The sequence below is a fragment of the Triturus cristatus genome, unplaced genomic scaffold (genome assembly GCF_964204655.1).
Source record: "Triturus cristatus unplaced genomic scaffold, aTriCri1.1 SCAFFOLD_205, whole genome shotgun sequence".
In the NCBI taxonomy this organism is placed as follows: Eukaryota; Metazoa; Chordata; class Amphibia; order Caudata; family Salamandridae; genus Triturus; species Triturus cristatus.
The window spans coordinates 1281458-1304919 of NW_028187869.1; the positions used below are offsets into that span (position 1 = coordinate 1281458).

Below are 23462 nucleotides of genomic sequence, written 5' to 3' on the forward strand. Positions count from 1 at the left end.
TCTCCCAGGAACCCCTTAAGGGTCCTGCATGTCAACCGGTTAAAGCCCCACTTAGAAAGGTCCGAAGTGGGCATGCTCCTTGCCACAGATGCTGGGATGGAGGAGGAGAGTGAGCCTCTTCCTGACCTCCTGTGTGCAAAAGAAAAAGATGGGTCAGTGGATGGTGTTGTCCTCTCTGACACACTGACCCCTGAGCAGCAGCAAGATTGTCGCCATCTGTTGGTACAATTCCCTGATCTGTTCTCCTTAATCCCTGGTGTCACTCAGTGGTGTGTCCATGATGTGGACACCGGGGACAGCACTCCTGTGAGGCACAAGGCCTACAGGGTGACTGACAAGGTCAGAGCATACATCAAGGAGGAGGTCTCCAAGATGTTTGCCTTAGGGGTGGTTGAGTCCTCTAGCAGTCCTTGGGCCAGCCCAGTGGTCTTGGTCCCAAAGGCTGCAGCGCCTGGTGCTTCACCAGAACTTCGGTTCTGTGTGGATTACCGAGGACTCAATTCGGTCACCAAGACTGACGCGCACCCCATCCCCAGAGCTGATGAGCTCATCGATCGGTTGGGGGCTGCCCGGTACCTTAGTACGTTTGATCTAACGTCTGGGTACTGGCAGATCGCCTTGACTGATGGGGCAAAAGAGAGGTCTGCATTCTCCACACCAGATGGGCACTACCAGTTCCGTGTGATGCCCTTTGGGATGAAGAATGCCCCTGCCACATTCCAGAGGTTGGTTAACCAGGTATTGGCCGGGCTGGAAGATTTCAGCGCCGCCTACCTGGACGATATAGCAGTGTTCAGCGCCAGCTGGGAGGAACACTTGCGCCACCTCCAGGAAGTGTTGTTGGCCCTGCGCAGAGCAGGCCTCACAATCAAGGCTAGTAAGTGCCAGATTGGGCAGGGTTCAGTGGTGTACTTGGGGCACCAAGTAGGGAGCGGCAAGGTGGCCCCCCTGCAACCCAAGATAGATACCATCCTGGCTTGGGAACCGCCCAAAACCCAGACTCAGGTGAGAGCCTTCTTGGGTCTCACGGGTTACTACAGGAGGTTTGTCAAGGGGTATGGCAACATTGTGCACCCCCTGACCTCGCTGACTTCCAGGAAGCAGCCGAGACTTGTGATCTGGACTGACGCCTGTCAGAACGCCTTTGACACCCTGAAAACTGCAATGTGTACAGCACCGGTCCTCCAGGCACCCGACTTTTCAAAAGAATTCATTGTCCAGACAGACGCTTCAGAGCATGGTGTGGGGGCTGTTCTAGCACAGATGAATGAGGAGGGCCGAGACTTACCTGTAGCCTTCATCAGCCGGAGGTTACTTCCCAGGGAACAAAGGTGGAGTGCGATAGAGCGTGAGGCATTTGCTGTGGTCTGGGCGCTGAAGAAGCTAAGACCCTACTTGTTTGGGTCTCACTTCCGGGTTCAGACAGACCACAGGCCCCTCAGATGGTTAATGCAGATGAGGGGTGAGAACCCAAAGCTGTTGAGGTGGTCCATTTCCCTACAGGGGATGGACTTTACGGTGGAACACCGCCCTGGTACAGATCACGCCAATGCTGATGGTCTGTCCAGATTTTTCCGCCTTAGTGATGAGGACTCCCTGGGTGAAGGGTAGTTCTCCCCACATTTCAGCTGGAGGGGACACGTGTTAGACCTGGCATCATTGGCATGAGTCTCTCCTCCATTTTTTTTCTGTTTGCCTCCTCTGTTTACGATGTTTTTGCTGGATTATTGCTTTGGGCACTGTGCCACTGCTGATCAGTGCCACAGTGCAAGTGCTCCCTATGCTAAATTGTTACGTTGATTGGTGTTACCATGATTGGCTTGGTTGACTTACTGTTCAGACCCTAGTCTAGGGCACTGTGCGTGCCAAGGGCGTGTAAGTTAACTGCTGCTGGTGGGCTTGCAGCACTGGTTGTGCCACCCACAGAAGCAGCGTGCAAAATGTGTCTCAGGCCTGCCACCGCGGCGCCTGCGTGCAGTCCCTGACTGCCATGTCGACTTGGTAAGGAAACCTACTTACCAGTCTCTAAACCTTCCCTTTGCCACATTTCAGACACCTCTATGGTAGGCCCTAGGGCAGGGTGCATTGTTGGTAAAAGGTAGGTCATGCCCTGATGTGTGTGGCATGACCTAATAGTGAATTACAGCCATTTTCGTTTTTCACTATTGAAGGGCTACCTGCCTCCAATAGGCCAGACTGGGCAGACTGATTATTAACTCCATTATAATCTATCTGACTCAGGGAGCATGGTAGCAAGTCGAGTTTAGTATCCCTGAACTCAGAATTTAATAACACACCCTTTAGGATGGATGGTTTTTAAATTCTATGTTTGAAAATAGCACTTTTAGAAAGTGGCTATTTTCTTGTCCAACTATCTACCGGTCTCTGCTGGTTTGGTGTGTGTGTCAGGGGCTGGGTGGCTCCAGAGGTCTGAGTGAGTCAGTGTGGGGTGAATGGGGCGTTTACACGTAGAGTGAGGGAAGAGTAGCCTGCCCTGCCTGACACAATACTGGCCCCGCCTCCTGCTGGGCGACTGATAGCCCTGCTCCTACCAGTGACAATACTGGCTCCGCCTCCTGCTGGGCGGCTGAGGACTCTGCCCTGCCCAGTGAATAGGCCAGGTGCCTCTGCCTGGCAACACCCACAACAAACCTGAGATGGTGGGAATCGCCCTGCTTGGACAAAGGGAACAAAGGGAAAAAGGGGTATAAGAGAAGGACCCCTGAACCAAGAACTCAGATCACTTCTGACAAGGAAACCTGTACCAAGGACAAGAAGCCTGCTGATCTAAGGACTTGCCTCCCCTTTCTGCCAGAGTGCTGTTTTGCTGTGGAGGAACCTGAAAGCTGCTTCTTTATTTTTGCCAAGGAACAAGGAGAGAGGAACTTGGTGTGTACTCTCTGAACACTTGCTAGGAAATCTCCAAGGACTGGAAGAGTGCCAGTCTCCTGCTGAAGTCACAGGGCCAAAGGACTTCACCATTTGCTGAATTGCTGGAAAGTGTTGTTTCCAGTACACAAGGGAAAATCTGCAGTCTCGACGCCGCCGACGCCGCCGAATCCAGCTCGACATCGTGAGTAACGGCTCCAGTGTCCCGAGCCTTCGACGCCGGCCGCCGGGCCCGATCGACGCCAGCAGCAACACCAGTGAGCAGTGGGTATCGGCCCCGGCTCCAAGTGACCCCGTCTCGACGCCGGTATCAACGCCAGTGAGGAGTGAGTATCGGCTCTACCTCCAAGCGACCCCGTCCCGACGCCGCTGCTGATCGCATCGACTCGACGCCCTTCTCGACGCCGTGAGCGCTGCTCCGGCCCGACATCCCTCGACGCCGCTGCGGATTGACCCGACTCCGAGGCACGATCGACGCCGACCTCGACGCCGACATCTCGACGTCGTGGATCATCGTTTTCTTCGTTTCTCAAGGTACTGTACTTGTGGGGTCTGTTGCAACTCCAGGCTCGACGTAGCGCTCCTCGCGGTCAACGCCGAACCTTGGGAATCTTGTAGACTCGACGTCGTGTGACTCCTGTGGGGGTTACATTGTTGCCAAAGAACTGTGCTCAGAAGAATACTTTGCTAAAGAACTATTTGCCGAGAAGAAACCTTACTTGAACTATTATTTTTCCTTCCAAAGAGTATTTATTAAGACTGTGGTATATTTTTGTCGTTATTTGGTCTTGTGCTAAGCCTTATATAAAAATACTATTTTTATAATAACTTCTGTGTCGTGTCCATCTGTAGTGTATTCACTTTATTACTGTATGTGGTCATAAATGCTTAACACACTGCCTCTGAGATAAGCCTGTCTGCTCTGCCAAGCTACCAAGGGGGTAGCAGGGGTTATCTGAGTGTGTGATCCCCTTTCCCTGACTAGAGTTGGTTGGTCCCTATTTGTCAGAAGTGTATACCTCTGCCAACTAGAGACCGCCGGTTCTAACAAAGATGATGAAGGAACTCGAAGAATCGAGGATTTTCCGTCGAGGCTGGAACCGTAGAAGTTCGAAGCCGGAGCACGAAGTATCACATCCGAGCCCGATGGCGGAAAAAAACAATCTGAGGATGGAGCCGAAGCCCATGCGCAGTACGGACCGAAGGAGGAGTCACCAAACTCGTGACTTCCAAAGACTGTCCAAGAAGAAAAACAAACTGCAAACATCCGGGCCCAACACCAGATGGCGATCTATGCTAAGTGTACAATCTGCAGCTCATATGCCTCGAACAAAAAGTTTTTGTGAAATAAGATTTGACAGAGGTACATTTAACCATGATATATTAAATACCCAAAACCCTAAAGCATTATAAACTAAACAACAACATTGATTAAGCTATTTTACAAAAAAAGGAAATAAAATGCTTCAAAAAGCAATTTAAATGCACAAAAATGGAGAAATACTGTAAACTTACATTGAAGATGTGCGCAAGAAAATTAGGAGTTCCTTTCCCTGCTGGAAAACTCAAGAGGGGAGCTGTTTGAGATTGCTGCCACGCATTGTTTACCAGTACCTCCGTGGCCCAATCGAAACGATGAAACACCAACAACCAGCTTAAATATGCTAGTGCGAACACATCGAATGTCCCTTGTACAGTTCGTTATGTGTCCAAACATCCATTCGGAAGCAAGTAGCAGATATACTCCGACTGCCTGCTGTTCAGTAACTATCATATGCATAGCTAACGGGCTGCCTACTATGAGGTTTGCACTGAGATCAAAAATATGCATGGGCACCAAAATACAAGTGTCCCCTATTAGTGAACCAAATAGCTGACAAAGTGGCTCACCTTTGCAGATCGGGGAAGTTTTGAACTTATAAATACAGGAACTTGAAACAATCAGCTACATTATTGAATGGTTTGGAGAAGGAAACATTTGAATTGGATGAGAAGGTCTGTGACTTTTACATAGAACATGAATGTTTTGTAGCAGTAAACAACGGGCATATGGAGGAGGATCTAGTATGTAACGAAGGAAGACCGCGGATAAAACTAAACACGACTGCAAATGTTTCGGCTTGTATAGAAAAGGACAACTACGGAACCACACAGGAAAGAGAGCTATTATGCTTATAGTTAGAGGTTAAATTAACAGGAGGAGGAAAACAATACAACATAGAGATTGAGCTCAGGGAAATTTACAAACAAAACATGGACGAGAAGGTAATAAATGGAACACTGTTTAAAACAAGAATAATCTCTCTCACACACACAAACTACTTGAAGCAACAGCAGAAGTGGGGAGGCGCACACAGAACAAACACATACCAGCCATATACAACAATTATACCTAGGCACTCTCAATGTTTCTGTCTCTATTCTTAAGCAATATTTGGTTCATAAATCCCATATACATTTATTGTGACACAGCTCACAGGAACCACCAGTCTTAGGAAATGATGTTGAAGTTTTAATTCCAATTAATAGTTTGTGACAATGTTACACTTTGTAGAATGTAATCAGTTTGGTTCTTGGTATAGACATGCATCTATTGTCCACATTTAAACATTTCTATATTCTACAATTGGTACATGAAGATCCCATTCTTCTAACATCATTGATGATGAAGGAAAATAGCAGCCGACACGTATTTCGTTACAACCGTCACTTCTTCAAGGCTTAAATCTGTAGAAACACGAGCTCTCAAAGTAGCGTAGCTTGCCCGAAATTCAAATCTAAAAAAGGGTGTCAAAGAAATTCTGAAGATCCTTGTAATTAGTAGTATCCAGATTGGATATCCATTAAGGAATCAGTCTAGGCGGACCGGGTTCAGGGAAAGGCGTGTTAAATATCCATTCAGTAGAAAAGTTCTCTAATATAATAAGAAACAAAAAACATTCTGTGTTGAAAAAGCACCTCTATTGCAAACATGTAATATAGTGCTCTAACATAGGGCCATTAAATATCCCTTTAATTTGTAGGGCATTAGTACGTTTTTGGCTATGAAGTGCCCTTAGTTTGTATGATGCTGGCAAGCATGAGCTGTGGTACGCCCCTGGTCCATCCAGTCAAGGTAGCGAGCGGCAAAATCGGACCCCGGTCCGGCAATACTTGGATTTCCCTTGACAACAGCTACAAAGATTAGACGACTTGACCCGGGCCGCATAAATACACCATTAGAAGGCAAGAATGCAGACAAGGTAAACAAGACAATGAGGGGCCGAGAAAGAGTTGTGAACGTGCACTCAAGAAGGAGGCTTTAAAAGCCGTAAAGATACATTTACAACCCTAAAATAAACAATGGCAATGGAAAAACAGTTATGGCTAAAGTTATGCAAATGAACATAGAAAGGCAACAAGGATGAGGAGGAGCGTGGGGAGGTGTGTCTAAAGCTACTGCTTGACCCGAGCTCTGCCAAGTGCCACACATCAGGGGTGAACTAATGTATTTTAGTGCGGTGGTCCGCATCACCACACTAAAATACGTTGTCAAGCATTTATAGTGCTTCTTGACACCGGCGGCGCTGAGGCAGAGTAGAAAGATGATAGCACCGCCGAGGCACGCTGAGCAGCTGGACAGCACTGGTCTGCCAGAGTGCACTGGGTGACTGCACACTGATCGTGCAGTGCTGCCGGCTGTCATACACTTGGAAACTTTTCAATCAGATGAATGGGTCACGCAGGCCTGGGGGCTCAGCTGCAGTACTATGGCTGCATGTTGATCATAACTGTGCTGAGGCTGACTCGTGACATTGGTGTCATGTGAATGTGTCCATTTGCCGATAGGAACTTAAGTCACTAGTGAGGCGATGATTGGCAGTCATGCTTGCCGCAGCCCTGCGTGTATACCTCTAGTTCCTCATGTGTGACCCTTGGGAGAGTAGCCGAGGTGCACAGTCATCGCTGAGGAGGCAGGATCTCCAAAGATCTGACTGCCACCAGTGCCGAGCTGAAAAACAGAGACCACTCATCACATCAGCTGAAAAACAGAGACCACTCATCACATCGGCTGAAAAAAAGAGACCACTCATCACATCAGCTGAAAAAAAGAGACCACTCATCACATCGGCTGAAAAACAGAGACCACTCATCACATCGGCTGAAAAACAGAGACCACTCATCACATCGGCTGAAAAAAAGAGACCACTCATCACATCGGCTGAAAAAAAGAGACCACTCATCACATCGGCTGAAAAACAGAGACCACTCATCACATCGGCTGAAAAAAAGAGACCACTCATCACATCGGCTGAAAAAAAGAGACCACTCATCACATCGGCTGAAAAACAGAGACCACTCATCACATCGGCTGAAAAACAGAGACCACTCATCACATCGGCTGAAAAAAAGAGACCACTCATCACATCGGCTGCTCAGGTCGGATAATTAATGACTTCCGACATGATGTTCATTTACAACAATAATAGCACGGGCACAAAAGGGATGAGATTACCTGTTTTACTAGGTTTTCTACTTGGTGAATAGCGTTAGTGATTGAGCGGGTCTAGGAAAGGCTAAAACCTCTCTTAACAGTTCCAGAGGAAATAAAAGCGTATGTATTGGTAATTGTGCATGGGAGATTGCACAATTCCTTGTGTGTAGTGCCAACATCGAGGCGCTCCCCTATTGGGCTATGTTGCGGATTGGTGAATTGGTGTGGGCTGAGCACACCTGCCTGAACCACTTAATGGATTGGCTCACCCTAGTGTTCCTTGAACACGACAACGATGTACTGTTGGAACACATTGCACATGAAGCTGCATGGGCATTCATGGACGAGTAACTACGTTCCTGCAGCCACATCCAATTGTCACCCATAGCACATGTCCCAACAACCTGTTGCATCATGGGGATTGCTCACATATCCCACCACAACAGAGGACATGTCTGCCTTCGTCCGGGCTCTGGATGCATGTGCGTGGAACAACGCGTGTGTACACACACATGTGCAAGGTGATGCAGGTCCATGGTGGGAGCAACACAGTGTCGTTTGTTAATGTTGCCAATTCGGACACACTGCTGGGGGAGAGCACACACATGGCCATGTAGCACGACATGTGAACCTTGCGGCCCCCCACACCTGATCACTGTCAGCAGAGCAGACAATCGGGGCACACCGGAGGCAAAGCACTATGCAGATCCCATGTGCAGTGAGTCGTGACCCCTCACACGTGGCAATGGGCAGATGCAAAACAACACATAACTCATCCAGCAAGGCAAGATGGGCTGAGAGAGTTGCCAACCATGATGAATGTTCTCCATTTCAGCCCCAACATTTCCTGAACCTTGACACGTACCCATGCTGCTTGTAAGTGCCTTAAGCATGTCCCTGCCTGTTGTGGCAGTTGCCTCATCCATACTGACAAGCACATGTCAATAAAGTCTATGCCACTCCACTGGTGTCTGACTGTGAGGTGTGTTGTGTAGATTGTCCACTTGTGTGGCAGGTAGGAACTGACTGACGCATGTGCAATGAGGGGGAGTCCCTTTGGCAAGCTCCACCTCTGTGGGCCAGACATTTTTTTTGGATAGGTGCTGGACGACATGTGCACTTACATGACTTCAGCAATGTCAGTATGGTGTCCTACCTCTGACCATGTGGAGCCATGTCATATATCACAACAGAATGTGTCCACACAGATGTGTGTAAGTAGGTATGCGACGTAAAGTTCTGTTGTCACACATGGTATAGGACACCACTCCTGGCTTGCTACTGTTTTGGTCACTCCTACACACAGCCCTATTCAACACATGGACGTGTGCCTACGTGGGGGGGTTGTGAGATTGTTGTTGATGTGCAATGGGGACACAGCTAGTACTCACCTTCCCAGTCATCCAATTGGCCATGTGTCTCAGGGATAGACATGCGCATAGATGTCAGTTACCAGGGTGTTCCTTCATGTGCAATCATTGTCCCTACATCCAGTCATACTTACATATGTGAGTGAACATAGTGATGACACATATGTGTGATTTAGAATGTTTTATTCACATTCAGGTGATTGACGGAGCTGGAGCTGTACTTGGCCATTCAAGCCTACATCACATGGAAGCCCAGTGGTGGGCCAACCAGAGTCCTTTGGAGATTGCACAGTGATTAGAAAGAGGGAGAATGCAGTTCGCAGCAGGATTGCCGTGTAATTGGACAGCGGTGAAGAAATGGCAGTCTGTGTCGGGGTCCGGGTGAATGTCGCAGTGTTCCGGGAGTCAGTAGGAGGTATTTCCCAGGGCATGATGCATAGGTCATAACCAGGCAGGGACAGGCCATATGGCGGTGATGGATGCTACTGCCTCCTTCCTCACACAGTAGTTCCCGTTCCCTTCTCACTCCCCTGATACGGGGTCTATGTCCGGTGTGGCCGGTGTGTGTGGCAGGGTGATGGCTGCATCACTGTGTGCCACTGACACATCAGACTGCGAAGGTGATGGGGCAGCATCACTCTGTGCCACGGGCAGGGGTCGGAGCTGTGTGTGTCGATGTTCCCGCTGCAGTCATCTGGGAAAGGCTCAGTGGCAGCAATGGCAAGATTGTTAGGGGCAGACGGAGATGAGGCGGGGTTTCCGTGTGTGTGTGTGTTCAGCATTGCGCTCCCTTCACAGGACGGAATTTGCAGACGATCCCTACGATCCTAAAAGGAACGTCTGACGCGTAAGCCGTTGCTTGGCTTACTGATTCCTGACGTAACCACGCCCCTTTGGTCAATTCCGTGTTTGTTCCTCGCTTAGCGGCACGGATGTAGCCACTGTGATTCCTGGATTCCTGTTTGTTTCCCTGAGACAACTTCCCGGTGGGAATTTTCTTACCTTTACCCCGTGATCCTGCTATCCTATATCCTTTACACCCCCCGCGGTCCCGTTCCCCGGCATCTCTGTTTGGCCAGCTTTTCGTGTTTCCCTAACTTCCTGACTGGTCTCGCCTCTCGTCTTCCCTGTATTCCGACCCAGCCTTTCAGTGCGAGTGTGTTTAGACTCCCTTCCCCCTTCATTCTTGTTACCAGGTACGAACGTGATTGTGTGTGTGTTTACCCCGCTCCGTATCTTCTTGTAGATACCGGAGGGGGTGTATTTGCCCTCTCTTTCTCTCCTCAAGGGTTAGGTGGTGTAGTTCCACTCTGTCTTCAGTTTAGGAGTTGGATTACACATATTTCACCTACCTCCTCTATCTTGGGTAGATGCTTACTCCGCTCCATCTTCAGTTTAAGAGCCGAGTATAGTCATTTGCATTGGTGCATGCAGGCGTCCCGTTCTGTCTTTAGCTTATGAGTCGGGCAACGCTCCACCATACAGAGGAGAAGGACACCCTGTTCTGTCTTATGCTTATGAGGAGAGGTGTGGCTCACTGGTTAGAGGAAGCAGACCCAGAAGCAGAGGATGGTCCGCCGGGACCAGGGTTCAATCCCCGACGCGGCAGGGTCGTGGACCAGGGCCAGCGGACTCGATAATTCTCGCTTCGGTGCCTACTCTAACCAGGGATCACACTCGGCGACTCTGGGCATTAGCTTGCCTCATCTCCACAACGGCCCCCCACATTCGCCGGGGATGCCTGGTTTCACCTTGGAGATACCCTGGAGGGACCATCTCACAGGGATAGCCAGGACGGGTTCCCCAGTGGTCTACAGCGCCAGGACCCCTCAGGGCAGCAGTGCGCTTTACAAGACACATACATTTACATGAGACAGGGTGTTGCAAGAGTGAGAGAGAGTGTTACCCTTGATTGTTTATTTCCCTCTGTTGGTCCTATATTGCCCCTTACTGGCTTGAGCCTCTGTGACTCTCTGCATCTTCCACTGGACTCCTTTCACAGAAGACCTCTTGCCAAGGCCTTGTGCTCACAAGAGTGGGGTAAGTGGAGCGCGGTGTTGAACACACTCCAAAAGAAGCTTTGTATAGGTATTAATAGTACTAAACGAACACTGTAACCTTTTCTTTGCAGTTCCTGCACTTCCTCAATTCCCCGCTGCAGCATCATCTAGCTGGGGGAGAGTGGGGATCACTCCTTGGGTAATTCCCCCCACACTTTTTGGAAGCTGCTGCCCTTGAGTGTGTTACGTTGCTCCATTCAGGGCGCTAGCTCTTGGGAAGTGTGGAGGACTTTCATTTTCGCTTCTGTGGATTTGGGCCTGGGCAGAGGGCCTAACCTGACAGAAAGCCAAGCCCACGAAATTATTTCCACCCAAGTGAAGATGAATGTGGATAAGGCACATAGTCAAGTCGAACCACCTCCATTAGTAGGCCATAATCCCACTTTAGAAGAATTATCCATAGTCCTGATGGATTTACAAGCTGAGATAGAAAGGCTACACAGTGAGAATTCACGACTACACACTGAGGTGGAGCAAATGAAGGCTCAAGAAAGCAATACAGCCAGAGGACTAGGGACTATTCCTAAGACTAAGAGAAATTACATCCAACCAGCTCATTTTTCACTCCCGTCCGCTACACTGGGGGCCACGGCAAGTGTCACTGAATCCCTAACTCCCGTCCAAATCACTGTGCAGACACCTACTCCGGTTCCTTTAGCAATGCCAGAAAGATTCACGGGGATAGTGCGAAGTATAACAGTTTCATGACTCAATGTCATTTGCAGTTCATGTGTAAAGCTTCTGCCTTTCCGGACGACGCGGCAAAAGTGGCATTTGTGATTTCCTATCTCGCTGGGGATGCAGCTGAATGGGCCGTCCCTCTGGTAGAGACAAATGATCCTCTGTTATATAATTACACAACCTTTCAAGATAAGATGAGAAGCCTGTTTGCCAAACATACCTATATGCAGGCCAGTGATACCGCTCTTCTCAACCTAAAGCAGGGATCTAAAGACTTACTTACGTATATCACCCAGTTTAATCGGCTGCTTGTAGAAACACATTGGCCGGAAGATAAACGGACTTCCCTGTTTTATAAGGGTCTCTCAGATGAATTAAAGGATTTGTTATCTCAAATCGTTAATCCCCCTGATGACTGTCCCTCTTTCATAGAACTCACGGTGAAACTGAATCAGCGCTTGCAAGAAAGAAGAGGCGAAAAACCCCGTGGGGCCGTACCTAGATATGTAATGTCCCGACCAGAGAAAAAAGACAGTAAAGATGTACCTGAACCCATGCAGATAGGAGGGATAAGAGGTCCTCTATCTGTATAAGAAAAAACTAAGAGACGTAAACTAAATTTATGTCTCTACTGTGGAAAGGGAGGTCATTATGCTAAAGAATGCCCTGTTTAGACCTTCGGTTCCACCAAAGAAGGTCGCAAGTAACTCGGAAAACTAGGTCACTTGAAGAATGTAGGGATCGATTCTTCAAGTGTCTTACCATTTCAGATCTCCAAGACGCATAAAGCATTGATGAGGCCTGTGAAACACTTTTTGTTAAACGTTACGTTGATAGATACAACATGTCTATTCTTTTGGATTCGGGAGCCACTGGGAATTTCCTGGATATTCAAGTGACAAAAAGGATAGGCATTCCCTTCATTCCCAAGAAATACACTGAACCAGTAAAGGCAGTAGATGGTTCTGAATTATCTTCAGGCTTAATCGTGCATCAAACACCGCCGTTAGTAGTGGTATGCGGAAATGGACATTCAGAACCTATATCATTTGACCTAATAGATGCCCCCAGTTTTGGAGCTATCTTGGGAGTTCCATGGCTCCAATTACACAATCCACAAATTGATTGGATAGCCCGAACTGTCACGCTCAAATCACCTTTCTGTATGCTTCATTGCTATCAGGAAGCTACTGACAGCCTGAGCCCTTTATGTTGTGCGATCCATACGGTGGCCACTGCCTCCAGCATTCCAGAGGTGTATTCCGAATTTGCTTCTGTCTTCAATGAACAAGATGCCACTAACTTACCGCCACACCGCAGTTACGACTGTCGCATAGATTTAATGTCAGGATCTGAGTTGCCTAACAGTCGTGTCTATGCTCTCACCTCAGCAGAAACGGAATATCTCAAGGAGTATTTAGACGATATGTTACAAAAGGGGTTTATTAGACACTCCACATCTCCAGTCTCGTCACCTCTTTTTTTTATCCCCAAACGGGAGGGAGGGCCTGAGAGCATGCCTGGACTATCGGGCATTGAACAAGATCACAATAAAAAACAAATATCCTCTCCCGCTCATCCCTGTCTTCTTAGACCAAGTTAGAAGGGCTAAAGTGTACACAAAGATCGACTTTGGAGGAGCATACCATCTCATTCGAGTAAAAGCAGGCGATGAGTGGAAAACGACGTTTCGCACTAAATTCGGGCTTTATGAATATTGCGCTATGCCATTTGGATTATGCAATGCCCCTGCGGCCTTTCAATATTTCACGAATGAAATCCTGAGGGAGTATCTCGATATTTTTGTCATAGTGTATATTGACGATATACTGATTTATTCACAAAACGAGAAGGAACATCTGCTTCATGTACAAAAGATCTTACATAAATTGAAAGAGCACCAGCTGTATGCTAAATTGGATAAAAGCACGTTTCACACAGATACCATCGATTTCTTGGGATTTGTGCTCTCGCCTCAAGGGATTCAAATGGATCCTCAAAAGATAAAAGCTCTCATCCAGTGGCCGAGCCCAACGTCAGTTAAGGAGGTTCCATCATTTCTAGGGTTCGCTAATTTCTATAGGCGATTCATTGATCATTTTTCTGAAGTAATCTCGCCAATTACGAAACTACTAAAAAAGGGGATAGAATTCTCTTGGACCCTGGAAGCAGAAAAAGCCTTCGGTATTCTGAAGGATAAATTCACCTCGGCCCCTATAATCAGACATGTAGACAACACACAACCCTTTTTTCTAGAAGCAGACGCTTCTCAACACGCTGTAGGGGCGGTTTTGTCTCAGAGGGACAAAAGCACGGGGCAATTGCACCCAGTTGCATACTTTTCCAAAATGTTGCTGCCAGCCGAGCAGAATTACACTAAAGGAGAGAGGGAACTTTTAGCCATTAAATTGTCCTTTCAAGAATGGAGACACTACTTGGTAGGATCCCCTCATGTCATCACCATTTTTTCAGATCATAGAAACCTTCAATTTTTCAAGTCTGCCAAGGCTCTTACTCCCCGACAGATGCGTTGGGTATCTTTTTTTAGCGAATATGATTTTTTCATAACGTATAGACCTGCCGCACAGCATGGTAAAGTGGATGCACTATCACGTATTGGGGGTGCTAGAGTGATTACTCGAGATAACGTACTCCCCATCATTCCATCACACAAAATCATAGGAGCAGAGACACATGGGGTTACTACGTTCATAGAAGAGTTAAAAGAACAATGTGCCCTGATTCCTTCAGAAGAATGGATAAAAACCCCGGCACATACCATCCAAGAGGGGTTATATTATCACCAGAAAAAACTGTACATACCTTGTTCCTCTTTGAGACAGAAAATTCTAGAATGGTGTCATGAAAGTACGTTAGCAGGACACCCAGGAACAGATAAAACTGCTAGTACTTGCCACAGATGGTTTTGGTGGGAAGGAATAACTAATTAAATAAATGCCTTTGTGAAAGCTTGTCCCGTTTGTGCCCGTCAGAAGGCATCTCATTGTACTCCTGTTGGATTATTAAAGGTCATACCCATTCCCCCCAAACCCTGGCATACCATAAGTATGGACTTTATCACTGACCTCCCCGGTTGTCAGGGATATAACACCATATATGTAGTGGTAGATATGTTGTCCAAAATGGCCCATTTTGTACCCTTAAAAAAGATACCTTCCTCGCAGGATCTAGTACACATCTTCCTGAACCAGGTTATTCGGTTACATGGAGTTCCATCGGTTATTATCTCTGACAGGGGTCCCCAGTTTATCTCCAAGTTCTGGCGAGGGGTGTGTTCCCTATTGCAAATAGATCACCGATTGTCTACTGCTTATCACCCGCAAACGGACGTGCAGACAGAGAGAACTAATCAAACATTGGAACAGTATTTACCTTGCCTCCTAACCAGTTTCTCTGCTACCTGGGTTGAAGCGCTTTCATTGGCGGAATTTGCATATAACAACACAACACACTCCTCTATAGGAATCTCTCCCTTCTTCTTTAACCACGGCCAACATCTAGGATTCCTTCCTATCTCCTTCCCGTCTGGTATGGAGAAGATGCCTGCCTTAAAACAACATCATGTGCATCTCAAAGCAGTATGGGAAACAGCGATTCAGGAATTACATAAAGCTAAAGAAAAGATGAAACAGCAAACAGATAAACACCGTCAAGTAGAACCTCCCTACATAATTGGGGAAAAGGTGTGGTTATCAACCAAAAACGTGAGAATTCCAGGATCTAAAAAACTACAGCCTCGCTTTATAGGCCCATACACCATCACAAAAATCATAACCCCTGTTACCTTAAAACTTCAGTTACCCTCACACCTCAAAATACATCCCGCCTTTCACTGCTCTTTACTGAAGAAGTACATACCCCCTCTAAAACCTGAAAAACCTCCCCCTCCGCTAGAGATAGAAGGTTCTGAAGAATTCGTGGTTCATAGAATTCTAGATTCAAGAAGATACAGAGGGAAAGTGCAATACTTCATAGATTGGGCAGGTTATCCTCCTGAGGATAGAACGTGGGAACCGGCAGAAAATGTACATGACCCTCGATGGGGAACAACCTTTACAACGCAACTTTTACAACGCACTACCATTACAACGAAACTTTTACAACGCAAATGCATTTACAACGCATGCCATTACAACGCAAGTCTTTACATCGACTTGCACTAGATGGCGTGCTAACATTACAAATAGTGTAGTTTACTATCCCAACACCTTCCCTACTGTTACGTGGACTGGAGTTGGAATAGTAAATTACACTTTTCTAATGTTAGCACGCCATCTAGTGCAAGTCGATGTAAAGACTTGCGTTGTAAAAGCATGCGTTGTAAATGCATTTGCGTTGTAAAAGTTTCGTTGTAACAGCATGCGTTGTAAAAGCATGCGTTGTAACGTCATACATCCCCCTCCATTGGTTCAGAAATTCCATAAATTGCATCTATCCAAACCTAGACCGGGGAGAAGGCCTTTGGGAGGGAGTACTGTTAGGGGCAGACGGAGACGAGGCGGGGTTTCCGTGTGTGTGTGTGTTCAGCATTGCGCTCCCTTCACAGGACGGAATTTGCAGACGATCCCTACGATCCTAAAAGGAACGTCTGACGCGTAAGCCGTTGCTTGGCTTACTGATTCCTGACGTAACCACGCCCCTTTGGTCAATTCCGTGTTTGTTCCTCGCTTAGCGGCACGGATGTAGCCGCTGTGATTCCTGGATTCCTGTTTGTTTCCCTGAGACAACTTCCCGGTGGGAATTTTCTTACCTTTTCCCCGTGATCCTGCTATCCTATATCCTTTACACCCCCCGCGGTCCCGTTCCCCGGCATCTCTGTTTGGCCAGCTTTTCGTGTTTCCCTAACTTCCTGACTGGTCTCGCCTCTCGTCTTCCCTGTATTCCGACCCAGCCTTACAGTGCGAGTGCGTGTAGACTCCCTTCCCTCTTCATTCTTGTTACCAGGTACAAACGTGATTGTGTGTGTGTTTACCCCGCTCCGTATCTTCTTGTAGATACCGGAGGGGGTGTATTTGCCCTCTCTTTCTCTCCTCAAGGGTTAGGTGGTGTAGTTCCACTCTGTCTTCAGTTTAGGAGTTGGATTACACGTATTTCACCTACCTCCTCTATCTTGGGTAGATGCTTACTCCGCCCCGTCTTCAGTTTAAGAGCCGAGTATAGTCATTTGCATTGGTGCATGCAGGCATCCCATTCTGTCTTTAGCTTATGAGTCGGGCAACGCTCCACCATACAGAGGAGAAGGACACCCTGTTCTGTCTTATGCTTATGAGACAGGGTGTTGCAAGAGTGAGAGAGAGTGTTACCCTTGATTGTTTATTTCCCCCTGTTGGTCCTATATTGCCCCTTACTGGCTTGAGCCTCTGTGACTCTCTGCATCTTCCACTGGACTCCTTTCACAGAAGACCTCTCGCCAAGGCCTTGTGCTCACAAGAGTGGGGTAAGTGGAGCGCGGTGTTGAACACACTCCAAAAGAAGCTTTGTATAGGTATTAATAGTACTAAACGAACACTGTAACCTTTTCTTTGCAGTTCCTGCACTTCCTCAATTCCCCGCTGCAGCATCATCTAGCTGGGGGAGAGTGGGGATCACTCCTTGGGTAATTCCCCCCACACTTTTTGGAAGCTGCTGCCCTTGAGTGTGTTACGTTGCTCCATTTAGGGCGCTAGCTCTTGGGAAGTATGGAGGACTTTCATCTTCGCTTCTGTGGATTTGGGCCTGGGCAGAGGGCCTAACCTGACAAAGATGAAGTACTGCAGGGCATTGAAGTTCCCACTACTACTCGCTGGTGTCCAGCCGTGGCAGACATACTTCCAGCCTGCATCTGCTCCATGGTCTCCATTGACCTCCGCATCTGTGCCAACTCTGTGCTGTCATGGCTGGTGCCTGTCTGACCAGACAGTTCTTGTATTCGATTCATAGCACCAGCGAGGTCAGCCAAGGTCTATGGCAGAGCATGGTGCATACAGGGGGGCTCTGATAGGAACTGTACGTGGTCCCTGATGGGACTCAGACACCCACGTATGGCATCGAGTTTGGCTGCCATGAGCACGAAACCCACCCGCAGATGATCAGCCAACTCCACCTGGCAACCCAACACATGCCGTTGGAATTCCATGTATTGGTCGGGGCGGTCCTGGGAGACAGCCGTGGTGGTGTGTGTTTCCTGCTGTGTGGTCGTGCAGGTGGTGTGGTCACCTTGAGGCAGCTGGCCAGCCCTGTTTCTGCGGGTGGGGTGCTGAGGCTGTCCATTATCCGCTAGAGGGTGTCTTGACATTTGTGCAGGTTGTCCTCCTCCTCATCTATGATGGGAAGTGTGGTGTGCTCTGCAGGAGGTGTTATTTGTCCCTCTGCAATGTAAAGGGGAGATGCAGGTTAACAGAGTTTCACATGTATTTTGATGATTTGCAGATGTTTACATTCAGACTGCATGCCAATGTACATTGTAACTGTTTTGGGGGAGCTGGCTATTTGATGGCAGTCAGTGTGTTTTTAGACTACATGACGGATGTGTGGTAGCACCCGTACATTATCATCACAAAGTGTCAGGCAATGCCAGATGTGAGTGGACAGTTACTACGCACGAGCGGAACCTGTTGTGAGCTATGCCCGGTGGTGCTGGTGTTGCACTTTGTGCTACATTGGCGTCATTGCTGATGTTCTGTGATTGCTATGTGTGTGTGCTGCATTGTGGTGGAGTTGCCCCTGCAGCTCTAATTTCGTGTAGCCTTCTCCCTTTGAGGCGGGATGCCTTTGAATTGTGCGCTTTTCGGGGCCTGATTTGCTTTTGACTTGGGTCATATGTGCTCTCGGACAGATTTTGTGGCCTGGTGCATTGTTTGTCTGCTGCGTGTTTCGTAGGGCATGGGTTGAGGGTGCACGTGGACATGTCAGAGTGTGACCTGCTCCTTTACGGATGTGATCCGCACTGGGCTACCTCCATGTTGTGCGACATGTCATTTTTTCTGCTGCTGCCATGCTATCAGGCATACAGTGTTACTAGCATAGTCAGTGTGGGTCAAAGAGCCGCTGCTTTGCTGGGTTCAGCACATGTGCATGGGTCGGTTGTGAAATTAGTGATATGGGGGGCCCTCTGTGCACATTGTGGATGGGGGCCTACTTGGCGTTTCTGTGTGTGCTGCAGTGTGCCACAGCAATCAGGGACATGTTCCAAGATCATTGTGGGTGTGCAGTGTGCTACACATATTTGTGCATGTGTGCCATTGTACCCATCTCCCCCCGTCCCTGGTGGTTACTCACCCTGTTGCTGTTGGGTCAGGTTGTATCGTGCTGTGTCCAGGCCTCCCAATCCTGCCACCGTCTCCACACTGCTGACTGTGGCCACCATTTGCTCCAGCTCATCCACCTCCTCTTGTGTCGCAGGATTCCCACCTCCAGTCGCCGTTGCTGCCTTCCTGTTGGCGGAGAGCTTCGCCTTGGTTTGGCCGTGCACTTCATGCCAGTGCCTGTTGACCTCCTCCAGTGACCTCTTCGACACTCCGATTGCATTGACGTTGGGAACGATAGCCTGCCATATTTCCGTTTGGGTTGCCAATGCCGCAGTGGAGGTGCCGAACAGTTGTTGATGGTGTTCCGTCACCACCGTGACGATGATCCGGGCTTCCTGAGGACTGAACCCCGTCTTCCTCTTCCTCTCGTCCTTGCCCTTCCCCGGGGTTCCTGGCTGGTTCTCCGTGGGGCTTGTTGAGTTTGGCTTGTCCTCTGCACTCGGTCCGGGTGCACCCATGTTGAGATGCAGTTTGAATTGTTTTTTGTGTGTTTTTTTTCTTTCTTTTATGGTGCATTTTCCCGCCAGAGGCGTGAAATTTGCAGGCCTGTGGCTGGTGTTTACTGATTACTTTACTGCGATTGGCCCCATCGCATGTTTTTTCGCATTCACGTTTCGCACTTTTGCGGCGTGGTGTTGATTTTCATGCTGATATTTGACGCGTTATCTGATGACTATTGCATGGTACCGCCGTGTTGTGAATTCCACGTTGACACTGGGTTATTTTCCCGCGATAGGCTGCGATATTGAAACTTGCGTTACGCTACTCTTGCGGTAGTTATCACACGTTCTTGTGAATATACCCCTATGTGCAGTAAATTATTACCATGCTTGAAGGAGAGAACACAGGCAATTTAACACTGGTTAGCAGTGGTAACGTGAATTAAGTCCTAGTGCCAATAAAAACGGGTTCAGGAACAAAAAGCACAAAATCTAGGGAGGTTACCCCACTACAAGGGCCAGGACCAACAGTTTAGTGGAGACTAACATCATTGTTGATAAGGCATCACGTAGAATAATCCATGGCTAGGGTAGCATCCAGGTTGAGTTCATTAGTTGGGAGTAACAGACTGACGATCTTTTAGGAGATCAGGTTGGGATGTGGGAGGAAGTACCTTGGGAATGTATCACTGTAACGCCGCAACGGAACAGTCTTGTTTGCAATACTGCAGGTTAACCGGGGTCGTAGAAGAGTTTCAAGCACATACAGGCCAATATGAGATTCCTCCTTTGATGACTGTAGCCAAATGAAAGATATAATGGGTGGGTGACAAGGAATGGAAATGAAAGAGTATGTAGATCTGTGAAACATGGCAACATAAGGGGATTGCAGGTATTTTAACACTACTATGGTACGAGCCCTGGCATAATCAGAGAGGCTATATCAGAGCTCTTATATAATGAGATTGCTGCCATAATTTGTCGCCGCACCACTTGGCACCAAAGGGACAAGTGGATTTTGTTACAGGACAAGTAGAATTATGAAGCAACCTGCCCCACGGACAAGTAGATATTTTATTAAATTCCACACCCCTGATGGCCAATGGGCAGTCTTTGTTACAATAGTGCAATTGCAATCACAAATGTAAAGATAAATATTGAAAACTGAAATACCCTTTTAAGCTGATGCAACACAAAATAAAGTTCTCTATGCCAGATACATTTCGGAAATGCAAAGTACTGATAGATGGCTCTTTCCACAGGCAATGGAGGTGCAGCATTATACAGGTTTTCTTTGTTTAGAAAAGGGTTCAGGAATGTACAGGTTTCTAAGACCATGTGCCTTATGGTTCTGATTCCAGTACAAAACAGAAAAATGGGAAGTGGGTATTTAGCCAAATTTGCTCCGATGGTCTTGTTGCTTTCCAAAAGAAGGGTGACAATGCCTTAGGGAGGAGAGAAGTTGTCCCCGCCCCCAAACAGCGTGAAATGAACAAGAGGTTAGCGGACAGGTTACGTGATGGACATCCCGCCTGCCTTGTTACAAGTGCATTTGTTCAAGGGCACTTGTAAAAAGGCAGACAAGATATCCGTTACATTCAGAGGCCCAAATTACTCATATAAGAGTATATTTACAAGCCCCTTGTGCTGCTGGTGAGTCACGTTTTGTGTGGTGCTCCATATATACAGGGACACGTAAAGCCACCCTAAGTGGCTTTTAGGTGTTCCCACGTAACACCCATGGATTCTACAGCATTCCCAGATTTACAAGGTTTCGGAAACCTGGGAATGTGTCAGAATCTTACACCTCTCCAGAGGAGGAGTAAGGAGGCGCAACGAGGAGAAATACTTGTATTTCTCCTCATTTTTTCCTCTTTCTATGCGTGCTGCATTCTGTAGCATGCATAAAAAGAGGAAAACACCTCTTGTGATTGTTTTTGTGCAGGAAGGTGTCCCTTCCTGCACAAAACAATCATCCCCACAATGCAGGCACCCTTGCACCATGGTGTTTGCGCACAGCATCTAATTGTGTGTCAGCGCTGGTCAGACCTCAGGGATACGTCATATTGTTCTGAATATGACACACTCCTTTGCTTCAGAAGTAACGCAGTGCGGTGCAGCCAAATGGCTCGCAGCACCACACTGCGTTACTTCCTTGTAAACATGGCCCACAGTATATTTCTTCCCAGACGAATACACAATTGAAAGTTTATTTTATAACCATTTTTAACAATCAATATACTTTATCAGTAGATAGTGAATTATTACCTGCTGCCCGAAACTGTGCCATTGCCCTGTGTCCCCCAAGAACTGCCAAACAGGTTTTCCAGAAATATTCAGGTTGTGCAGCGGAACACTTGAAAAAGAAAGAAAAAACAGAAAGGCGTAGAAAATATATATGTTTCTAAGCAGGATGAACATGAACCCTTGCTGTTTTGATAAAAAGGATCAATATGTTCTGTGTACAGCACCGGCTTTAATGCCAGTGCGGCTAATAATCTTTTATGCTTTTGAGACTCTAAAATGTAGACCACAAACTGAATTCTCTCTGCGCATAATGATATATGAACACGCAAGCAAGGAAACCCACACCTCCCTCCTCCTCCCACAAGAGTATCACATACATCCCTCCCGCAACACCAATATTACTACCAGAGTTTCACCCACAACCCCCTTGTACGAGCAGAGTATTTCCTAAACATTCACAATGTGGCCTGTGTCCTCCTATCTCTACCCACCACCACACCGTCCTTACTCCCCCCAACACAGACAGAGCAAAATGCTATATTATCTCATTGGAAGGAACATTAATGAAGGGCCAGGCAGCTGCTAGAGAACAGTAACATAAATTTAGATTAAAAAAAGTATCATGCTGATGTTTCCTTTCGCCATTGCTAGCAAAGGGAGGTTTATGTTTTTAGGGTATTTTGTTTTCATTTCAACCACATGAATCCAAATCCTCTTGTTTTCACCCAAAAGCTCGATTCCAAGGAAACCAAAATGCATAAGATTTCACCTGAGCCAAATGACCTCGCCACAATTTTATAGCGCTAAAGGGAATGTTTCCATGTTTATTACCTAGGTTTCATCTAAGGATGTATCGGGAACCTTCAAAAGAGATGAACTACTGAGGTCATTTAAAATGAATCTTCTATGAATTGCCCTAATTTTAAGATTTTTTGCTTGTTTGCTTCAGAGTCGTTGTGTGTCGCAGATAGCGAGAGACTGTTAAATGTATTGCTGGTTATGCCAAAGCTTGTTTACTTATTCATCCTCTGATTTCCCGTTCCCTGCTCCTGTGGAAACTGTAGCCTTTTCCTCACGTTTTATATCTAGTCTTACTATTTTTTGTATTGTTGTTTGTTTATAATAAAGATTTAATAAACTATTTTGAACATAAAAAGATAAATGCATTCTGACAGGTCTAAATCATCCTCTTGAATATTATAAAGGGAGTTTGCATGATAGTTTAATGTTAAGCATGTCCCTGCAGTGAAAAGGTCCAAAGGGGGATTTTCACTGTAGAAGGGTTAGCTATTCCAGCCTTGCCAAGTACCACGGATCAGGGGTTAGACTAATGCAAATCAGTTCGGTGCTCCACATCACCGCACTGAAATGCATAAGTCATGCATTTATAGCACCTCCTGACACCCCACTGGTGCTGTGTGGCAAAAGTCGAGACATTAGGAGCAGCATCGCTCCATTAGACAAGCAGCGCTAGCCAGGTGTGCTGAGTTATTGCTTCTTTACTGACATTTTTAACAAGGTCATTGTCATTTTGTGTCCACGGCTTGTTTTAGCTATTTTTTCCATGATTCAGGGCTATGGAAGAAATGTTGACAGACACTTGTGCTTGTTCTCGAAAGCAGGTTACGGGCCGCACATGTTCAGTGCGTCTTCCAGTCTTCGAGCATTTCCTTTCTGTTACCTTCACTGGTGTCTTTAGGCAGCAAATACTAAGGTTTATGCAGAATGCATCTGCACTTGACAGAATTACTTTAACAATGCGCCCCACAGCAGGAACTTAACTGTGAACTACAATTATTAACTGAGCGTTGGGCAAATTAAACATCCTTTTTAGGTCTCGCCTGACCCAGCGCATGCGCTGACCTGGCGAGACTTTTAGTGAGGGCTAAAAACAAGCATTTGCAATGCAATAGGTCTCGCATTTATACGAGTTTGAGTTATTGGCATTGTAAATGACAATGCTTTTTATTTAAGTTTGGCAACATAAATAAAAG

General features: G+C 47.2%; 1 protein-coding gene across 1 annotated transcript in view; it reads right to left on the minus strand.

Annotated features, from left to right (window-relative positions):
• The window catches only part of LOC146770466 (uncharacterized), a 189147-nt gene that overhangs the window by 54805 nt on the left and 110880 nt on the right, over nt 1-23462 (minus strand). The window contains exon 7 of the mRNA XM_085640443.1: nt 21490-21577. Coding sequence (XP_085496569.1) covers nt 21490-21577 — 88 coding nt within the window. The remainder of the gene's footprint in view (nt 1-21489; nt 21578-23462) is intronic.